We start from the raw sequence: 23322 nt of genomic DNA, 5'->3' as shown, positions 1-23322 counted from the left end.
CTTAGAGCTATGCTGCATCCATATTACCTCACTGTTAAGAAGACAGTGCCCATACGATAACATGCACAATGGCCCTACCTATCTACATTTCTGAGGTCGTCCACCTGGATAAGTTTAAGCACTGGTCCACTGAGAGCTTTAATCAAAGGAAAATTACATGGTAACTGCAAACAGCTTGCATATTCAGAGCTGGTGGTAAGATTAAAAACTAGGGTGTCACTGAGGTGCTGTTAAGCATGGCAGAAAGGTGACTATACAAAAAGACTAAAGAAGCTGATTCTTTAGCTGTCCTTTGCTTTTTTTAAAAAAAACAAGGGTAGCATTTTTTGAATACTGGTTAATGAATGTTTTCTCCTACCCAGTTATGAACCTCCTTCCCAACGCGTGTCATTGTCTTTTTAAGCCTAAGAGAGAAATAAAAAAAAATGGATACAGACTATCCATTCTTTTTTATGAAAAGAGGCATATTCTTTTTTTTGTATGAGACTCAATTTATATTATTTATTTTTATTTTATTTTTTTAATATTTTATTTTCAAATTGGATTCCATATAACACCCAGTGCTTCTAATAGTTGTAAGGCAATTGTTTAAGAGCTGCACCTGTACTGGTATTCTCAAAACTGAAAATAGAGTTACTAATTCCACTCAAGTTGCAGGATGTATCCATGTGCTTCCCAAACCATTGGTTGTCACTCAAATGGACCATGGTGACCCTATCATGCCTTAAGGCAGCACTATACTGTGTATACTATGTATTTTCAAGAAATGACATTAAGAGGAAAAGGACATCAGTTCCTTACATAAGTGGCGACAGTGCTTTATGGCTCCCTTTTCATCTCCTCACGTACCAAATACCTCCAAAATTAGACAAAAGAGGGCCAGAGGCAAAGCTCCACTGTGAATTGTATCTTTCAGACGAGCTTTCAATTCACTGGCTTCTAATTTCTATTTCCTGATTTACTGAGGAGTGAAGGTGAGAATCATCCAACTGATGACAAAATAGAACAAGAAAACAGGATAAATGGCGAGGGCTTTGCGGTTTGGAGGCTGGCTATCAGCAAGAAAAGCTGTAGAGGCTAAACAAAACAAAACAAAATGGAACCTTTAATATAATAAGACTGTCACAACCACTAACATCTACTAAACTTGAATGTGCTTGGCATGGTCTGGAACATAGAATTATACTAAAAGTTCAGTTATATTTGATATTCTCAGGGAAAAAGGCATTCTGCAGCATAGTTTCCCAGGCAGTTGAGAGCTACTTGTTTCTAGTATTAAGTTTTCAACCATTTTACATAAAAACCTTTCTGAAAGGGGTTTCCTACTCTTTTCTCAGAAGTTACTGAACTGTGCTGAGTACGCTTATTACAAACATGTCTACGATCAGTTGCTCCTATGGTAAATGATCTCATGCTGCTGTGCTTTCTGAGTAACTATTCTTAAGTTATCAGCTCTGTTAAAATGACATCCCTCTTGTCCACCCAGAAAAGGAGATTCATCTTTTTACTAATCAATGACTACCCTTAACCATCTGTTATCCTGCCATCCTACGCATATCTGCCCACACACCTCCTCTGTGTCCTCACCATACCCTGCACAGACTTCCATCTGCCACCTAAGACACATATAACCCTTAAGTGTCTACATACCTGGCTTCTTCACTAAGTTATGAACTCTGAGGATAGAGACCATGCTTAACACAATGCCTGATGCAGAGTTTGTGCTTAAGAAATACTTGTTGAATTAAAAAATGGAATGCTTATAGGAGTCTCTCTCTCTTCTTCTAAGATTCTACTTTCTCAACTGTTATGAGCCTGGACACTGGATATTTAGAACTACATGTATGGTAAATTACTAGACTCTAAGTGAGGGAATGAGGAGTTCCCCCATGGGTAAAGTGCTTAAGCTTAATATACAGTCGCTGTAGTATTAATTCTAGCACTCTTGGACATTACTTGTGGATTACTTCTTGAATTTTAATCATGGTCCAGAGCAAAGATATGATAAGGCACTGAAAAATATGAAGCAGTCTGGGGCACCTGGGTGGCTCAGTTGGTTAATCATCCAACTTCAGTTCAGGTCATGATCTCATGGTTCATGGGTTCGAGCCCCACGTAGGACTCTGTGCTGACAGCTCAGAGCCTGGAGCCTGCTTCGGATTCTGTGTCTCCCTCTCTGTCTCCCCCTCCCCAACGCATGCTCTCTCTCTCTCTCTCTCTCTCTCTCAAAATGAATAAATGTAAAAAAATATATAAGAAGCAGTCTGTCTATTCCCTGAAATAAGAAGCTACTTTCTAGTTGAAGGTAGAATTTTACGAAAATGTGAGGACTATAAAACCAATGAGCACATAGCATTCATTGCCCCTTGCAGGCTCTTCCTAATCTTTAGCAGAATTTTCTACTGAAGGAGAAAAGTACTATATAATGATACCTAAAAACCTATACTGGGAGGTTGTATACTATACTTCAAAGAGGTGTGAGATCTGCTTGGGTTTGAAACTTAATTCCCCTATTCACTGGTTATGTGCTCTAGGACATGTCGCTTAACCTCACTCTATCTGTTCCTCATCTGTAAAAATGGGATTAATATTAATAGTTTTTCTTTATTAGGGCTGTTGTAAGGGTTAAGTGAGACAATACACACAAAGCACTCACCACAGTGCTTGGTCTATAATAAGCAATATGTAAATGCTAGCTACTATTTTTATTATGATGAATTTCACAGGAAAAGTCCCAAGTCATTTCTCAAGTTACTATGCCTCCTATATGAAAGGAACTGAGCTAAGTCTAGTGTAATCTCCATTCCCAACCCTATCCATTATTTAGGAATTTTTTTTTTAAAAAAAGGATGTGACTGTCTACATCTCAGAACTCCAGATACCCAACCGGCATAAGGTGAACATCATCCTCATCAAATGCCTACTAAGGGAAGAGGGTTCTATGGACGACACTGGCAAGAATCATATCACTCATGTATGCTGTAGGAGGCACACTTCTCCTCATCTGGTCTTCATCTCTTAACTCATGTCCTTGTCTGTTTTGCTACTGTAGAGATAAATACATTCTTACCTACTATAGACCAAGCAAACATCACGATCACCACGAAAAGCCGGACCATGAAGTTTATTGGTCCTTGCTCAGCCAAAAGCACCAACCGGCAAACCAGCATCGCCACTGTCAAGGGAAGTATACAGTAACCCAGCACACAGAGGCTCTGGAAAAAAGATCTAAAAAAATAATATACAACCATAAAGATTATAAATATAGTTGATCTACATCATGAGATAGTTTATTACATAGATTTCAATGTAGCATGGATTGTTACCTTCCTCCAAATACATAATACCTATACTTTAACATTGACTTTATGAGGATAGGCTTCTCTATGAATCATATGCTATAATTTTTGTCTCCCCATACTCTTCCTCCATTCCTTTCACACTCCTTAATAGCCAATCAATCATGTAGGATACCAGATCTACTCTAATTTCTAGAGACTTCCTTCTCCCACTGAACCTCTAAGACAGTGATTCTTAATTTTTTCCAGTTTAAAGACCTATTTCAAAATTTGCTGAAAGCCATGGGCCATCTCTTCTGTAAAACGGACATAATATTCTAACACAAAAAATTCCCCATATGATTTCAGAAGCTGGAAAATAACATCTGAAGCTTATCAAAGGACTATAGATAATTCAAGGTAAGTTAATTAAATTATATACATTTTTCTTTAAAAAGAAACCTAATAGTCAGACTTCCTGAAAAATCTAAGAGATGCTACTTGCCAAGGGAAAAAGTGCATTTTAACAATACTCACATGTTTCCTCCAAGAAGTTTTGAGTTGACAGTGATGGTAACTGCACCAAACCAGATAATGACAAAGACCTCTGCGAACTGGGGCCCTCCATCCTGCTCACTATCTACAGAGCTTCTTTGAAGCATTCTGTGACAAGGACATGGCATGAGAAATGCTTCAGTTTTTATTTAGAGCAATAAAGTTACGGCATGGGTTCTCACACTTTGCATCAGAGAGTTGTCTGAAATCTCACCTGGAGATCTGTAATATGTAGGTTGTACGAAAGGAAAGCTCCCTTATTTCAAATTCCAAGTGCCTCAGGACTACAAGGGTTGCCTCATATGGCCGAGATAAGATGTTTAGATGCATTATTGAAGACCGTTTTGGTTAAGCAGAGGTTATAAACTGAAGGGCCAAATGTGGCTCACAGACATGAGGTTGTTGGTCTGTACAGGACTTAAGATGGGTTTAAACCCAAGATGACATTATTTTAAAGTTGGGAGGTTGCACATAAAAATATATATTGCTAGGGGCAACTGGGTGGCTCAATTGAGCTTCTGACTTCAGCTCAGGTCATGATCTCGTAGTTTGTGGGTTCGAGCCCCACACTGGGCTCTGTGCTGATAGCTCAGAGCCTACAGCCTGCTTCAGATTCCGTCTCCCTCTCTCTCTCTCTCTGCCCTTCCCCCACTTGCACTCTGTCTCTTTTTGTCTCTCTCACGCTCTCAAAAAATAAGTAAACATTAAATATATATATATATATTTCTGAATTTTCTTGAGAAACCAGAAGAATGTCTAATACTGGGCCTACATTTCTACATGGCAACAACTGGGAGCAGTTGACGTAGCAGCAGCTCCCTTCACAAGGGGCTTCAGATCACCAATTCACAATGAATACACTTAGGTTACTTTTCTAGCCCTTAGACACATTTGGATTTGTAATCTTGGGGTTTAGTTTTGACATTCGAAAATAGAAAAGGTCTATAAACTTATTTAGCTGTGAATTTTTAAAAATCAAAACATACAGATTATTATTAAGAGATTTTGCTTTAAAATGGAGTCTAAGAATTCTTTGTCTAAGAATTTTACAGATGTAAACTGTTTTGAACTTTGGACTAGAACACTTGGATTCAGTGTCATTTTTTTCAGAAAAATAATAACACCAAGCTCGCAACCTCTTTTCCTTACATAGTATAGAGAAGGCACATAGTAAGTCTTGCCCTCCTATGCTGTTTGCCAGTACAGGCTTTTATATTCTACAGTTGTACATACTCCAATCCGATGTAAGGAATGTTGGCACTCATCGCTTGTTGTCTGGAATCTCTATTGCTTCAGCATGGTATGATGGAAGAACATTAACTGGCCTCAAAGGCAGATCCAGAAAGTGATCCTGGTTCTGTCACTAGCTATGTAAACTAGAGTAAATCACTTGATGTCTTGGGACTCCAGTTTTCCTCTCTGCAAATAAATTGGGTTAAATTACATAATCTCTAATGTTAACCTTTTAAAACTAAAATAGTACATGCTCAGAGATTCTAATATAAACCTGTCCATCAAGGCACTGGGTTATTGCTGTTGATGTGGTTAGTAAGGCATAAGAAATGGCACTCTATGTTATTACCTAAATCACCGCATGTTCCATTTACATTAAAAAATGGGTATGGGAGTCTGGCTGGTTCAGTCAGTTAAGCGTCCAACTCTTGGTTTCAGCTCAGGTCATGATCTCATAGTTGGTGGGATGGAGCACCATGGAACTTGCTTGGGATTCTCTCTCTCCCTCTCTCTCAAAATAAATAAATAAACTGTAAAATTTTTAAAAAATGGGTAGAAAAGCCAGTAGGAAACGTATTGAATATAGAATCATAAATGGTCAAGCCTGAAAAGGATCCTCAGCCATATCTCCTTTGACAGATATGGAAGAGGCGACCCAAAGGGGTTAGGTGGGAAGGAAGGAATAATAATCACAGAGGTAGAGAACGGGCAGTCAAGGAAATCTGAGGCTGAATCCCAGGTCTACCACTGACTATTTGATCTTGGTTCAGTCCTAAATCTCTTTGGACCTAAGCTTATTTGCCAAAAAAAAAAAAAAAAAAAAGAAAATACTATTCTTGCTATGAGGATAAAAAAAGGTATTTAAAAGTTTTCTGTAAACTAGAAAAAAATCATTATACACATTTTGGTTCTAAGTAGCCCAAAATCGCTTTGCTGATAGCACAGTCAGGTTAAGAACCCAGAATTGAATCCTAATGCAGTACTTTTTTTTCCTCACTGATGGTTATATTCCTCTCTCCAATGGAACTTCGTTCTTCCTCTATCCTCTCCCTTTACGTACTATGTATATAGAAAACCTAACACTTTAAAACATGATCTTGCTTTGAACTATACCACTTCTGCTCTAATTTATTCTCATTCTCATTTTTATTACTATTAAGATTAAAAAGAATATGTTTGCTTGAGGCAACTAGGTGGCTCAGTCAGTTAAGCATCGACTTCGGCTCAGTTCATGATCTCACGGTTCGTGGGTTCAAGCCCCGCATCAGGCTCTGTGCTGACAGCTAGCTCAGAGCCTAGAGCCTGTCTTCAGATTCTGTGTCTCCCCCTCTCTCTGTCCCTCTCCTGCTCCCACTCTGTTTCTCTCTCTCAAGAGGGGGTGATGGTCATGGTGGGGGGCACTTGTGGGGAGAAGCACTGGGTGTTATATGGAAACAAATTTGACAATAAACTATTATAAAAAAAAAATAAATAAATAAATAAATAAACATTAAAAAAATCTTAAAGGATATGTTTGCAAAGAAACATTGCTTAAACCTATATATTTAATTCACTTAATTATCATTCACTTTAATTATCATTAAATAATGATGGGGAGTGCATGAAAGTAAGCAAATATCTGTTCAACAGAAATGGCTAAAGCAGGCTAAGAAATTTTCACATCTCTAATTCCATCACTCTTTGAATTGATCTGGAAACCTACTTGACTTTTTAGATTTAAATTATAAGGAGTATAATGTGTCATAGAAGTCCTAACTGAAATATTCAATATTCCCCTCAATTTTGAAACTCCACACAAAAATGTATAGTCTATCTCAAATGACAAAGAAAGGAAATGTAAGTACTTACAATGCAAGTGTCACACAAAGGATCAAAGGGCCCCATAAATCCCCTACAAGGCAAGCAAAAACCAGAAGATTGTTAAGAAACAATCAAGTAGTATTTTCTATTTTTACTCCAGTATCTGCCTTTCCCACTCTTGGAATTCAGACATCAAGGCTCTCCCTGCCCAAGCCTTCCCACCTCTTACCCCTCTACCTGCCTTCCCTGCTCCCTGATTATGAATGCCCTTCTTCATATATCCTTTAAATTCTGTTCACTCAATATCCCACAAATCACCCCCCTCCCACCTACTAAGCCACATTCCAGCACACTATAAAGAACAATGGGCCAGGAGTCAAGAGACTTAGGTGTCCCACCCTCAGAGTCAATTCATTCCACCAAACTGAGACTATAGGAGATAAGGCAAATATAATCAGGCTCACCTCAAGAAAATGAGAATTAAAGTTGAGAAGTGACTTGCTCAAGTTTATATAAATACTTATTAGGTATGGAGGTGGGACCACAACCTAGGTCTTCTGATTCCTACTCCAAAGTTCTTTCCACTCTGCCACACTGCTTCCCTTTTATAATCATTACAGTGACTACTATGGAATTGCTGTTCTTATAGGTGACAAAAACAGCCCAATGTTGGTGATTTTATAAGGTTAAACCTTAGCAAATAACATGAAAACTTTCTGAAAAGGATAAAAGGCTCTGCTAATATCAGGTCTAAGCACAGTGGTTCTCAATTAATATGCCAACAATTGAGTTACACCTTAGAGCAAAATTACCTTCTTCAACAATATGAAAAAAGATACATATACCATTTCTAACTTTAACCTCATATGTACATAACTTTAAATGATATGGATATGTACATACTTATGTTGGTTTTTTTCACATTATATAAATAATTTTGACATCACTGTGGCAAGTTAGGAAGATATAAAAAAATCATAATCCTACCACTCTGATAAAATATTGTTGTTCTTGTTAAATTTTTGAATTTATCAATTGAAAAGTAAATTCAAGTACAACTGACATTAATACACTGGCTTTTAAAAAATACACTGAAGTTTTTTAATTCATAAAATTCTAACTGTATTTTAAAACTTTTATTTTAGTAGTGTGTGTGTGTGTATATATATATATATATATATATATATATGTATATATATATTTTTTTTTTTTAGTCACTTCTAAGTGTACAGGCTTTGAATACAGTCATCATTGTACAACCTTCATATCACCTATCTCCAGAACGTTTACATCTTCCCAAACTAAAATGCCAACCCATGAAATAAAATATCTCCCCAGTTTTTTCCTTTCTGTTTCTATCAATTCAACTACACTAGGTACCTAATATAAGTGAAAAGATATAATACACATCCTCTTGTGACTGGCTTATTTTACTTAGCACAATGTCTTCATGGTTCATCCACATCATAGCCTGTGTCAGAATATCAGTCCTTTTTAAAACTAAGCAATATGCCATTAGTATGTGATATATGACATGGTGTATATACCACAATTTGTTTATCCATCCATCTGTTGATGCCATTTGAAATTGTTTCCACCTTTTGGCTAAGGTGAATGATGCTGCTTTGAACATGGGTGTATAGATATCTGTTTGAGTTCTTGCTTTCAATTTTTGGGTATATACTCAGAAGTGGAACTGCTGGATCATATATTCATTCTATGGTTAATTTTCTGAGGAGTCACCATGCTGTTTTACATAGCAGCTACACCATTTTACATTCCCACCAGCAATGCACAAAGGTTCCAATTTCTCCACATTCTCACCGTAGTTCTTATTTTCTGTTTCCTTGACAATAGCCATCCTAATGGGTGCAAAGTGATATAGGATTGTGGGATTTTTAGATTATTTTTAAGTCGTGGATTTTTTCCTTGCCACTTTGCCAAGGACTGTGCTAACAGGGCAGGGCAGAAGTGCAAATTTGTTCCATGATTTACTCACCCTTTGTGCCAGCCTATCTGTGTATCCCCCAAGGTCTGGGAATACACCTTAACATATGACATAGCTAATAATCATCATTAATCAGCAAAGTTAACACACTGGTTCTGCATTGTCACTGACGCAACCTTGCTCTGAACTGATTGAAAGGATATCTTCACATCTGGGATAGCAGTGGTAGAATGGAGAGGGCACTAAACTTGAAAGCTGGATTCTAATTCTGCCTGTGTCATCCTAACCTTCTCGGAGACTTGTTTTCTTCATTTGTGAAACTGGAGCCATACACTTCTTAAGGTTGTTGTAAGGATTAAAAAAGAGGGGTGTGTGTGTGTGTGTGTGTGTGTGTGTGTGTGTGTGTGTGTGTGTGTGTGTGTGTGTAGGGAGAGGACAAGGCACTAGAATAATAGCTACCATTTATGGAGTGCCTATTAAATGTCAGATGTTGTGTGAGGTGGCTGGTATGCATGATCTCTAATCCTCACCAGCAGGTATATGTTTATTCATTCTACTTGAACAGAGAAAGAAACTTGAGCCTCAGAAAAGTTAACTGTCTTATCCAAGATCATACAGGTAGGGATAGAACCACTATCCAAACCCAGATCTGTCCATGCTTTTTCCACCACATACCAGCATTAGCCAATCATGTCAGCTCTAATCCATATTGCACTATGTTGAAAAAGATTCTGACACTGCATCCAGTCTCTAGAGTGACGGCACATATCCACATATCTGACATCCCTACATTATAGCTGAAATGCCACCAAAATAGAAGGCACACTCATGTACAACATTATTTTACTATTCTCACACCACTGATTCAATATTTCTGATAAAGGGTACCATGAAAATAACACTAAAACACTAACACTAAAAGGTCTAACAATTTTAAAAATAAATTCTAAATAAGAGCATATTTACTGCAAACACTATTTTAATAGAACTCTTGAACAAAAAATGCAGTCATCAGACTAAGTAATAGTTCTGAAAATAGAAATGTCAATAAAGGTACTAATAATTTTGTGAATCCTTAATGGGTATTAGCTGTTATTCTAATTTAATATTTAAACATTTTGCCTTTCCCTTGTACACTGTCAGCTCTTTCCCTTGGAGACTGTCAGCTCTTTGGTTGAACAAAGTCCCTACGTGTTTACAACTTCCAGAAATATTTTTTGCAGTGTCCACCATAGCAGGTATTTTCATTGATGAAGACAATATATTAAGCAAAATCTTCCAATCTCTGAAATTCCATTTTGAATTTTTTAATTCTTCCAAAATTTTATTTGCATATTCATTTATATATTTTTTCATTCCAGTTTTCTTACCACAGAAATTTAGCCATATAAAGAAAGTACTTATGATAAGATACAGTGAAAACAGCCAATCCTCAAAACCTCATATACTTACAATCTCTCAAAAGAGTATTACTTTTTCTTGGGTACAAAACATGCATGAATTTTTTCCCAACAGCTTTTAGATCACGCATCTGAAAGACATAAACAGCTTGTTGCATTGTCATGACCGAGATTGCCAAGTAGTCCCCTTACTTAATTTGCTAAAATTTATTTTAATTTCCTGGGAGTTCTTCATTGAATTTTAGAACTATAATTCCAGTTTAACTCCTTCATTATACAAACAAACCAGAGAGGTAGGGCATTTCTATTAACTTTTTTATTAACTCCTTAAGCCAACGTTTAACTCTTTACCACATCCACCAGTTTTATTTTGATTTTACAAGCTCTATAAATGAGAAATACAGCCATCCTAATACCTTAAAGAAATTAAAGTAATAATAGCACTACTAAAATCTGCTCTGCAAAACATGCCATCTGACATTCAGTTCATAAGAGATGAAGTCCCAAGGGCCAATCAGCCTGCTCCCTAGCTACCACATTATTCACAATATAAAATAGTTTCCAAAATTCCCAATTTGACTGGTAAATGAAGCCTAGAAGCCAGATTTTTAAGAATCAAGACTTTTTTTTAATAGTTTATTTTCAAATTGGTTTCCATATAACACCCAGTGCTTCTCCCCACAAGTGCCCCCCACCATGACCATCACCCCTCCCCCTCCCCCTTCAGTCCATGGTTTGTTAGAATCAAGACATTTAAGGAAGAGTATATTAATACAAATGTAACCTCTCAAAATATAGTTGAGAAAATTCTGTCCTATTTTTTCACCTAGAAATTTCTTCATGTCATTAAACAATGCTTTGTAAATACATTTTTAATGGCTACTCAGTATTCTACCACATAGATGTAATATAATTTATTTAAGTGATATTCCCCTCTGGTGTTCAATTTTTCCCTATTATAAAGACTGCTGGGATGATCATTTTTGTATATTAATATTTTTCTGTATTTTAAACACATATTTTCAAAAAAATTTCCATATACTCTATGTGGAGCTTAAAAATATTTGAACATCTAAAGATTCTTAACACTCATTATAACCAAAATGCTTTCCAAAAAGAGTGTACCAAATTATTCTCTAAAGGAAAATCTTAAATTTCAATAAATTATATTGAAAATAAATGAACCAAACAAAAGAAATATTACAAACTGCTATTAGTTATTTAGTCCCATGATACTGAACAGAAGTTCTCTCAACTAGTCTCACTTACGATAGTATTCTGAACAGACTCATTTAACGTGGAGCTGTCAAATTCCCGAATGTGAGATCTCATAGGAATGGTGATTTCTCCTTCCACAGGGATGTCTTGTGAAATGGATATATCGGAAAGGCCTGCAAACTGAGAAGAGGTTGGAAAAAAAATTAAAACCTGATAGATACACTTTTGAAACCAAGGTATTAGTTTACCAGACAATAAACAATGTGGTTAACTAAAATTCTCAAATGCTTATTTCTTTTAAAGAAGGAGCTGGCATTTGATGGGGGAAAAAATGAAGTAAACGGCACAGACACTTTCTTGCCCTCAAATATTTGGTTTCTTTCAAGCATGAAATCTTCACAGGGCACACACAAGCTAGCAAGATTGAAAAGCTATTTAAAAGTGACCTTCGCACAGCCACAATTCTGTAGCTTTTTTTGCTCCTTGATAGGCTCTGGTGGCCTCTGCTGGCTAGAAAGGAGCATTATGTGAAGCCTAAAGGGAAACTGAGAATAGGGAAATAGCAAAATAAGTCTTGATCTATAATCTTTTTCCAGGTTATCTGGCAAATCAGATCAAATATTTCCAAAGTGACTAACAAGACTACAAGCTTTTAAGCTCTTATGTTCATATGCCAAATTTGTTTATTGTAACTAAAACCTGGGAGTCTTCAAGTTCCTAAGAAAACAAAGGTGGTCCCTTCTCCCATGGTTTTTGGCCCCAAGGGCACATATTTAGAGGGCAGCAGCTGCAGGTACAAGACAGTATGCTGAAATTTTAGGAAGAATAAAGTTGTTCGAAGAACTTTTGAAAAATAAATCCTCAAACACGCTTTTAATAAGAAATGCAAATTAGAACTACTTGTAATAAAAAGTTTACCTGTTAAGACTGGCAAAAATCCTACAGTTTGACGACATACTCTGCAGGTGAAACTGTGGGGAAAGAATATCCGCATACTTCTGGTGCGGATGTAAAATAGTCCGACATTCTACCGAAGATGAATCTGCAATACCTAGCAAACTTATATATGTATCACCCACTGACAGTAATACCACCTTTAGGTGTCTAAAGATAGAGTAGCAAAAACACAAAAGGGCATATACACAAAGCTATTTATTATAACGTTACTTGTAAAAGCAAAAACCTGAGAATAACATAAATGTCATCAACAGAGAGCTAGTTGAACAAAGTATGGTATATCCACATAACAGAGCACTATGCCACTGTAAGAAGGAATGGGAGTATCTCTAAACAACTATTTATGGAGTGTTAAAAAAAAAAACAGCAAAGTGGAGAAAAGTCTGTATAATATGCTACCTTTCATCTAAGAATGGAGGGGCTACAAAGGGACACACACTCACACCTGAATGTTACCTTTTAAATGTAAGAAATGTGTAAGAAATAAATCATGCAGTAGGACTTAAGTCATGTATAATGTAAGAAATAAGTCAAATGGTTTTTTTTAGAGAGGCTTCCATTAAGGAAAGGAGGGAATAAGGTAGAGGAGACAGAGAAGCTAGGCTTCTGCAAATACAAGTTGTTCTATATATAGGACTTGAAGTCATATAAATAGTTCACATAATCATGAAACAAAATTAAAATTTAAAAGAAGTCCAGGGTACCTGGGTGGTTCAGTGGGTTAAGCTGACTTTGGCTCAAGTCATGATCTCAGTTAGTGAGTTCAAGCCCCATGCTGGGCTCTGTGCCGACAGCTCAGGGCCTGAAGCCTGCTTCAGATTCTGTGTCTCCCTCTCTCTCTGCCCCTCCTCTGCTTGCACTCTCTCTCTGTCTGTTTTTCTGCCTGTCTGTCTCTCTCTCTCTCTCTTTCTCCCAAAAATAAATAAACATTAACAGGAGAAACCTAACCAAGGACCATAGGGAGGGGAAGGTGGAAAGAAAGTTGGGGAGAGAGGAGGACATAAATCATGACAGACTCTTGAATACTGAAAACAAACCCGAGGGCTGAAGAGGGAGGGGAAGAGGGAAGGGGAGTGATGGTCGTGGAGGAGGGCACTTGTGGGGAAGAGCATTGGGTTATATGGAAACCAACTTAACAATAAACTACAAATAAAATAAAAGAATTCAGCTAAAACTTAAAAGGAATTGCCAAAGGCCAAGAATGGACTAGTATGTGAGTACAGGGCCCCTGGAAGCATCAGACACAAGGGGAATTCACACCCACTTGCAGGCTCTACACCACAGACTTCCACTGGGTCTTGGTGTTGGGAGGGGATCAGCTTCCAATTCTGAGAAAAGCAAAAAGCCTTGCTCAGACCATTCTCTCCTATAGAAAAGGAGCCTTAGAGCCACTAGGAGAACTCTGCTGTCTCCAGAGCACAGGTAAAGGCCCACTGTAGCTGGGGAAAGGGAAAAGAGAAATGTCTCTATACTCTTGGGAGAGGGCTAGGAAAACATCCTGAAGCCAGACCACTAAAGTCTCCTTCATCTGGGAGAGAAACAGGAATACTTGGACTACCTAAGGCTGAGGCTAGACCAAGACAGCAAAGAATCCCCACCTCCAGGCTAGCAAGTATGGAATCAAAACCAACAGCAGTCTACTGCTAGGGGAGGGGCTAAAGGTTGGAGAGAGACTCCTATTTTATGCAAGGGCAAAGGGAAAATACACAAAGCTGAGCATAGAACAGGGACATTAAGAAAAACACAAGGATGATCTAGCACCCATCCTAAGCCCAATGTACTAGAAGAAGAATTTGAAGTTGGTGACACACTGAAGGTTCCCATTGCAAGGATAAAACCCAAACACAGCTCAACTCCTGACTAGACTGACTTAATCCCCACAGTAAAAACTTGGCAGAAAAGATGTACTACTTCCAGGCAGTCTCTACTGTTCTACACATGATGATCAGCATTCAATAAAAAAAAATTCTTCTCCCCCCCATGAAAAAACAACCCACTATGAGAAGACAGACTCTGAAATGATTTAGATGTTAGAATTATCAGAAAAAATTAAGAGGACTATGATTAATATATTAAAGCCTGTAGTAGAAAAGATATACACACAAATGATGGCACAAAGAGATGGAAACTTAAGATTCAAATGGTAATGCCAGAAATAAATGAACATAGTAACAGATGAAGAATGCCTCTGACAGCTTTATCCATAGACTCACCACAGCCAAAGACAGAAATCAGTGATAGGCCAGTCCAAATTATCCAGACTAAAACAAAAACAGAAGATTTAAAAAAAGAAAAAAAATATATATGAAATCATTAACTTATACAGCGTTACTATGTCAATTATAACTCAATAAAACTGGAAAAAACAAACAAAACCCAAAAACAGAATAAGCATCCAAGAGCTGTGGGTTTAATATGGTTATACATGGAATCCCAGAACAAGAGAGAGAAAATGTGTCTGAAGAAATATTTGAAAAAACAATGGCTGAACATTTTCCAAAAATAATAAAAGACATCAACTGATAGATACAATCCCAGAGAACCCCACTCAAGATAAATACCTAAAGACAAAACAAAACCCCAAATCCACAAACCTGAACACATTCAAACTACTAAAAACCAAAAATTAAAAAAATTCTGAAGCCATCCAGAGTAAAAAAAAGACACTGCATGCAGAGGAAAAAGATAAGTAACAGACATCTCACCCAAAACTACACAAGCCAGAAAAAAATGGAGACACTTAGAATGTTGAAAATACTGTCAACCCAGAATTCTAAACCCAGCAAAAACAGCTATCAAAAATGAAGGCAAAATAAAGTCTTCTTTCAGACAAGTAAAAATTGTGACATGCACTACAAGAAATGTTAAGAAAGATCTTCAGGAACGGCCATCAAAAAGAATGAAATATTGCCATTTGCAACCATGTGGATAGAGCTAGAGTATATTATGCTAAATGAAATAAGTCAGTCACAGAAAGACGAATACCATATGATTTCACTCATATGTGGAACTTAGGAAACAATACAAATGAGCAAAGGGAAAAAAAGAGAGAGAGAGAGGCAAATCATGAGAGACTCTTAAAGGTAGAGAACAAACAGGGTTGATGGAGGGAGGTGGGTGGGAGATGGGCTAGGTAGGCGATAGGTATTAAGGAAGGCACTTGTGCTGAGCACTGGATATTGTATGTAAATGATGAATCACTGAATTCTACTCCTGAAAAAAAAAAAAAAAAGAAAGATCTTCAGGAATGTATCAGAAGGAAACCTGGATTGACACAGGAAATGAAGATATGCAGAAGTGGTTAAAATGAAGATAAACATAAAAAATATTTTTTCTTATTTTTAATTATTCTAAAAGATGATTCCCTAAAGCAGGGGTCACCAAACTTTTTCTGTAAAGGGCCCGAAAAGTAAATATTTTAGGCTTCGAGCACCATGTAGATTCTGTTGCAAGTACTCAACTCTGTTATAGCATGAAAGCAGTCCATGAACATAAAGTCAAGTGTGACTTATATTCCAATAAAATCTTATTAATAAAATAGGTAGTGGGCCAGATTTTAAATTCTGAAAATAGGACATTTAGGGGATAATTGAACATTTGAATACTGAGAGAACATTTGATAGTAGGGGATTACTAATTTTTTAGATGTACCAATGATATTATAGTTATGTTCTTTAAAAACAGAATCCTTTTCTTTTAGAGATATATATTAAATATTTACTAATGTAATGATGCCTGAAATTTGCTTCAAAATAGTATAGAAGGGAAGAGAATAGACAGGCCATTAATTGATAAGTCTTGAAGGTTGGGTACATGAAGGTATATTTTACCATTGTACTTTTGTATATTTTAAAACTTAATAAATAGTTAAAAAACAAACATTCCTATTTTTAGGAGCCACCTAAGTTCCTTTTTATTCTTGCCTCGACTTGAACCAAAATGAACCTGAATATAATCAAGCCTCCATATCTTAGAGTTTACAGAAAATATATGGATATAAGAACATACTAAAAATACTATGAGGCTACAATCAGCTAAATATAGAAAGTGGAGAATTCTACAAGACAAATGACTGAATTTAAACAAATAAATTACATTAAAAACAGGAGAACATTTCTATATTAAGAGAGACCTAAGAGACTCATTAACCAAATGCAATTTGCTGACCTTTGGATCCTGATTTGGACAAACTGTAAATACACATATTTTTAGAAAACTGTGAGATGATGAGCAGAGATTAGATGATATTAAGGAATTATTAGTTTTGTTACTGTGATAACAAAGAAAATGTCCTTACCTGTTAGAGAAACATACTTAAGTATTTACAGGTAAAGTGATATGTCTAGGATTTGCTTTAAAACCATCAAAAAGATCATGAAAGACAACAAAATACTACTAAAGATCTAAGGGAAACAAGGAAAAATAACTCAATGCAATGCGAGATCCTGGATAAGAACCTGGAACAAAAAAGTACATTAACAAAAGACTGATAAAATCCAAATAAGATCTGTAATTTAGTTAATAGCATTATGCCAATGTTAATTTATTGGTTCTCATCATTTTAATATGGTTATATACATTGGTAACAGAGGAGACTAGGAGAGGGACATATGGGAACTCTCTGTGGCACCTTTTCTGTATGTATAAAATTAGTTAAAAGTAAAAAGGTTAAAAATCATACTCCAAAGAAAAAGGAACCCTCATGCACTGTCGGTGGGAATGCAAGCTGGTGCAGCCACTGTGGAAAACAGTATAGAGGTTCCTCAAAAAGTTAAAAATAGAACTGCCATATGATCAAGTAATTCCACTACTGGGTATTTACCCAACGAACACCAAAATACTAATTTGAAAAGATATAAGTAACCCTGTGTTTATTGCAGCACTGTTTACAAGTGCCAAGATATGGAAGTACCCAACTGTCTATCAACTGATGAATGGATAAAGAAGATATGGTATATATGTACGATGGAATATTATTCAGCTATAAAAAAAGAATGAAATCTTGCCATTTGCAACATGCATTGATCTTGACAGTAAGTAATGCTAAGTAAAATAAATCAGAGAAAGACAAGTACCATATGATTTCACTCATATGTGGAATTTAGGAAACAAAAACAAATGAACAAAGAAAAAACAGAAACAAAAAACCAGACTCTTAAATATAGAGAACAAATTTGTGGTTGTCAGAGGAGTTTGGTTGAGGGGATGGGTGAAAAAGACAATAGTGATTAAGAATACACATATCGTGGTAAGCACTGAGATGTGTATACAATGATTGAATCATTATACTGTACACCTGAAACTATTATAACACTGTATATTAATTATACTTGAACTTAAGAAATAAAAAAAAATTTTTTTAATCATATTCCAGGAAAAAAATGTGGTAGGGAAGATGAAATAATAGCAGAATTTTGATAAGTACATGGGGTTCATTATACCATTCTTTATTTTGTTTGTATATTGAAAGCTTCTGTAATAGAATTTTTAAATATATCACTTCTTTGTTTCTGCCCTTCCTTCAAAATACTCTCCTTCCTCTCCTCGACCCTGATCAAATTGCTCTGTACTCGCCCACTCCCTTAATCCTTTGTAATTTGGCACTGGCCTCCCCATAACTTTACTGACATGGCTCATAATCAAGAAGTACAGGATCCTATCACCCTCTGAATATTCTTTAGCACTTAACATATAAACCACCCCTTTCAAAGCTGTATTCTTTCACTACTATGACACTGACATTTCAAGCTCCAGAACTGCTGTTTTGAGTTTTCTTGGTTCCTGCAAGAGCTAGGGAAGGCAAGGCAGTACAGAAGGAATGACCTTCAAAGCCAAATTGAGCTCTGCTCTCACTTGGAGACAAAATGCTTTAAGAATGGATCAAGAAGATGTGGGGTGTATATATATATATATATACACACATATACAATGGAGTACTATATGGCAATGAGGAAGAATGAAATATGGCCATTTGTAGCAAAGTGGATGGACCTTGAGGGTGTCATGCCAAGCGAAATAAGTCAGGCAGAGAAGGACAGAATACCATATGTTTGCATTTGTAGGTCTAACAGGAGAGACCTGGCAGGGGACCATGGGGAGAGGAAGGGGGAAAGAGAGCAGGGGAGAGTGAGGGACACAGATCAAGGGAGACTACTGAATACTGAAAAGGAACTATGAACTGAAGGGGGAGGAGGAGGGAGGGGGGGGATGGTCATGGTGCGGGGTACTTGTGGGGAGAAGCACTGGGTGTTATATGGAAACCAATTTGACAATAAACTATTAAAAAATAATAAAAAATAAATAAATAAAATTATTTAAGAAAAAAAGAAATAGGTAACACCAACATTGCATCTAGCACATAGTTGGTCAATGCTCAACATATGGATTTGGAGAGTGTTGGTTAAGAGTGAAGAGTGCAGACCACTGAAGCCAGATAGCTTGGGTTCAAATCCCAGCTTTATCATTCACTACCTATGTGACACTGAGCAGGTTCCTTATTCTGCATACCTGTTTCCTCATCTGTTAAATTGAGATAACAGTATCATCATCACAAGATTGTTATTAGGAAAAAATGTGCTACTATGTGTACAGCACTTAGTAGGAGGCTCACAGCAGGGTCTAGATAAATGTTAGCTCTACTTCACGATTCCCAGGGAGTCAATTGTAGTTCTGTCACTATTGTATAATAAAGAATTTCGTTGGCTTTTGTCTCCCATTACTCTAAACCCTGGAAATTTCCCAAGTGTGAGTGGTATTTTTGTTATTCATGGTGGACCATAACAGTTTAGGTAACAGATAAGTCATGATAGGCCCCTAAACAGTTTTTGCTAGTGAGATGGCTCAGCATGGAGGCTAATCATTCCAGAAAGACCAAACACAAGATTAGAGGGTTGAAGCTTTGAGTCATGTGATATAAACCCAGCCTCTGGGGAGGGGAGGAGCCAATGACCGGGTCAATCATTCCTACATAAAGAAACTCCAATAAAGACTCTGGATACATGAGTGCACTCCCCTGGTTGGCAATATTCTGCATATTGTCACACACTGACATCTCAAGGGGTTAACAGGTTCCTGATTCCACAGGGAGAAGACAAGAAAGCTTTGTGTTAGGGACCCTCCCAGATTTCATCCTACACATCTCCCCCTTTCACTGGTTTTGATTGCAACCTGTTGCTATAATAAAACTGTAATTTTAAGTATAGTGCTGTCCTGAATTCTGTGAATCATTCTAGTGAGTATGGAGTTTGAGGGGGAACACAGGAACCCCTCTATAGCCAGTAGGTCAGAATTAAGAGTGGTCCTGGGAATATCCAAACCTGGTGCATGAAATAAGGGCAGCCTTGTAGAAGACTGTGTCCTTAACCTGTGGCCTAACTCCAGGTAAGTGGTTTTGGAAGTCACTACAGTCACTAAAGTGCCATGTGATTCCCATCCTATTCCCCATGCCAACATTTCCCCAATATATCTTCTCAGGAGAATAAATGACATTGTTCAGTGAGCTGAGCTAGGATCTGTGGCATTCTAGCCTCACATAAGACAGACAGGACTTCCAGGACCTCAGAGCTAGTGGACCTTTCTCTCTGACTAGCCTCTCAGTGGGGTTAGAAGGTGACTTGGATCCCATGTTTCTTCTTTTCATGTAGGCGGGCTCATATATATATATATATATATATGCACAGAAACCCACATATGCACACTTCATTGCCTGGCTTGGGTCAATGAGGGGAGCAGATAGAGGCATGGCCAAAAACATACAGTAAAAGCTGAGGATGCAGCCTTAAGAAAGCGGCTGGGACCAGATGGGTTATACTATTGATCAAAACCCTGAAGCAAAGAGTCAACAAGTGGGGGAGCATCAAGCAGCAACCAGCTCAGTCCAAGAGGCTTGGATCCAAGAAGTGGGAAGGAGGTGGCTAGTTACATGGTCTCCAGCCAGCCCCTTTACCTGGGATCAACATGATTCCAAGACCTCTGGCTAAAGCCATTATTATAGCTCTTTTTCCTGCTCCTCAAACAGACAAGCAATAGATAGGCATTATAAAATATTGTCTCTCCAACTCTATGTAAATGACTCCTAAATAAACATCTCTAATTCTGATCTCTTCTGAGCCGTGAAGTCCAGGTTTTAGACAAACTGCCTGCTGGATATCTATTGAATGGCTTGCCAATATCTCAAATTAAACATGTCCAAAAGTGAATTAATCAACTTTTAGGGTCTTCATCCTCGTCTTACATGTATCTGTTCATGGCATCACTATCTCCCCTTTTGTCTACAGCCTTGCTTTTCAGCAGCAGCAACAGCAGCACCTGGAAGAATGTTAGAAATGCAGAATCTCAGGTCTCATCTCAGACCTACCAAATCAGAATCTGCAATTTAACAAGATTCCCCAGATGGTTGCTATGCATATTGAAGTTTGAAAATCATTGATGTAAGACACATTCTCCCTACCACTACAAACCCTCAAGGATCTTGCCTCTCTCAAATCTTCATGATGTCCACCACTGCTATAGTCCAGGTAGCAATCACCTGTTCCTGGAACTACTGGTTTCACTGGTCTAGATTCCAGACATTCTTCATGGGAACCCTTCCTCTAGTATTTTGTCAAAGTCATGATTTTAAGCCCTTCCCTTCTCAAAAATTTCCACTGGCTCCTCATTGCCTATTACACCTCCAAGCTCAGTAGTCAAGAAGAAGAAATAACACTTATTGCATGATTATTATGTGCCAGGCACTCTACCAAGTGCCTTACATCCATTAACTCATTGAATTCACCTAACAGCCCTATGAGCTTATTATCACTGCATCTTCATTATACATACAGGGAAACTGAGGCATGGAGAGGTTAAATGACAGAGCTTAAAATCAAATCTAGGCAATTTGACCTCAGCACACAAATTCCTAACCACTTCCATACTGCCTCCCTAATTCAGTAGCCTTAACTTTGAAGGCTTACTTTCTAATATTCTCTGTGCATTTGCCAAAGTGATCTATCTGTTATCCTTTAAATACTGGTTCTAAGACCCTAGGAAAATCATCAGACTTCTCTGAGTTTCATCTTCTCATCTGCAAGTAAAACACAGTTTAAAAACCACCTAACTGATATGGTTGCTGTGAACTTTAGAAAGTATGTGGAGGATGTCTAATACAATTCTGGCACATAGCAGGTGCTCAATCACTGATAGCTCTTATGGTCACCTGAAATTTCAAATCCTATCCATCCTTTGAGGCCCTCTCAAATATAACTTCTATGTAGCTCACTTTGTCACCCCAGCTAGACATAATAGCATCTTCCATTAAATTTTGTTAATATTTTATGTGTAACTCTTTCTGATTTACTATGTTGTCTTAGCATTGTGCATTTGTCTTGTTAGATGGTAAGCACCAAAAAGGGCAGGCCATCTCTATTTCCTAAAGCAGTTAGCATAGTGCACTGCACACTGCGGGAGTTCAATAAACATTACTGAGTAGAAGTGGATCAGACATTGAGCAATGAATGACCAGAATCACTAAATTTAATTCTGGAAAACTTCATAAAAGAGAGGTGTAACATCAACTAAAAACAGCTAAACAGCTGTAACTATGCCACACAAGGCACTATGTGTATATTAGCTCATTAGTACTCTCAATAGTTCTGTGATGAGTTACTATCCTCATTTCCCAAATGAGGAAACTGGGGTGGAGAGTTATTTCCTCAAGGTCACAATTGTTCCAGGAGAACTTGGACCTACTCACTCTTTTTCATTGCTGTATCCTCAGTGCCTAAAGGAGTGCCTGGGTCACAAGAGATGCTCAAGAAATATTTGTTGAATGAACGAAGAGATGAATAAACAGTGCTAGTAAGCTAGTAATAAATAGTGCTAGTCTAGCAGGACTAGAAGCAATTTCACCTGACTTTCAGTTCAGTCCTCTGCTATGTTGCCAATTTAAAACAGAGAAAAGGGATGTACCATTTATTAAACAACTGCTATAGAACTAACCACTTTGTTTGGAGGAGGGAACTTAGGGCAGAACGCTGAATCAATAACACACCTTAGTTCATGACGCTGATTGTGTTCTGCACTTTACATAAATCATATTTCATCTTTCCTAAAAGCTCTCTGAGGCATGTATTTTTATATCCATTTTACAGATGAAGAAAACACTCTCCATGAAATGATTTGCCCAAACTTTCCTAAGAGGCAGAGTGAGTGGGTAATTCCAGCCCAGGTAAGTTTAACTCCAAAACCTTTGTTCTTAAATACTTGTCCAGGCTTTGGGCTTGTACTTGCAATAGAAATCGTATCCCCCATAACGACAGGAGCAGGGGAGCACCATGAAGAGGATTGCAAGGAGCTGCTACAAGGAGGTCAGGGATGAAGCCAAAACTACTGGGGTCATTGAACAAACCAATAATCAAGTTATAACGTCCTATGGGAAGCAACCTCATTAACCCAAGAATGCTGCTACTCCAACAAGAACTAGTGACAGATCTTGATAACAAGGACAACAGAAACACCTAAATTCTTAACACAATATACCGGACGAGGACTTTCCCTCAGAGTATGGGAAAGCAAGGTGAATAGGAGTTTCCCAAGAAGGCGTTGAAGGAAGGAGGAGAGAAGGGGGAAAGCCTTGAGCCCAAAGAGCAGGTGCAGTGTTGGGGTTGGTTGTGGCATCGGGTACAGGGCAGGCCTACCGGCAGAAAGGAGTTCCGGCCTTCGCAGGCCAAGAGCCCGTCACCCAACTTCCTTAAGGGCGCTCTGCCTCACCCTCATTCCCTTTCGTCGCAGAACCCAAGCTCACCAGGGGCCTGGGCGACGTTGTCCCCAGCTCTCCCGAAGACTCTACCGCTTTCGCCATCTTGGCCCTCCTACTCCTGGGTCGCTCCCAAAGGCCTTTGCGGAACCCAAGACGTGGAGGCCACGGCTCGTCAGTGCGTCAGCGCAAGGCTTT

General features: G+C 37.8%; 1 protein-coding gene across 1 annotated transcript; it reads right to left on the bottom strand.

The window, feature by feature from the left end:
• Window positions 1-491: 491 nt before the first annotated feature.
• YIPF6 (Yip1 domain family member 6) lies at window positions 492-23259 on the bottom strand. The gene is made up of 7 exons (XM_029930711.1): window positions 23173-23259; window positions 11484-11612; window positions 10267-10345; window positions 6915-6957; window positions 3816-3941; window positions 3071-3228; window positions 492-1077 (listed from the first exon to the last, which is right to left on the bottom strand). The coding sequence occupies exons 1-7, from the start codon at window positions 23227-23229 to the stop codon at window positions 959-961; spliced, it is 711 nt and encodes a 236-aa protein (XP_029786571.1). The 5' UTR covers window positions 23230-23259; the 3' UTR covers window positions 492-958.
• Between the last annotated feature and the right edge of the window lie 63 nt (window positions 23260-23322).

The sequence above is a fragment of the Suricata suricatta genome, chromosome X, assembly GCF_006229205.1.
Source record: "Suricata suricatta isolate VVHF042 chromosome X, meerkat_22Aug2017_6uvM2_HiC, whole genome shotgun sequence".
NCBI classification, from domain to species: Eukaryota; Metazoa; Chordata; class Mammalia; order Carnivora; family Herpestidae; genus Suricata; species Suricata suricatta.
Note: the sequence above shows the minus strand (reverse complement) of the source record. Positions and strands in the feature narration are given on the sequence as shown.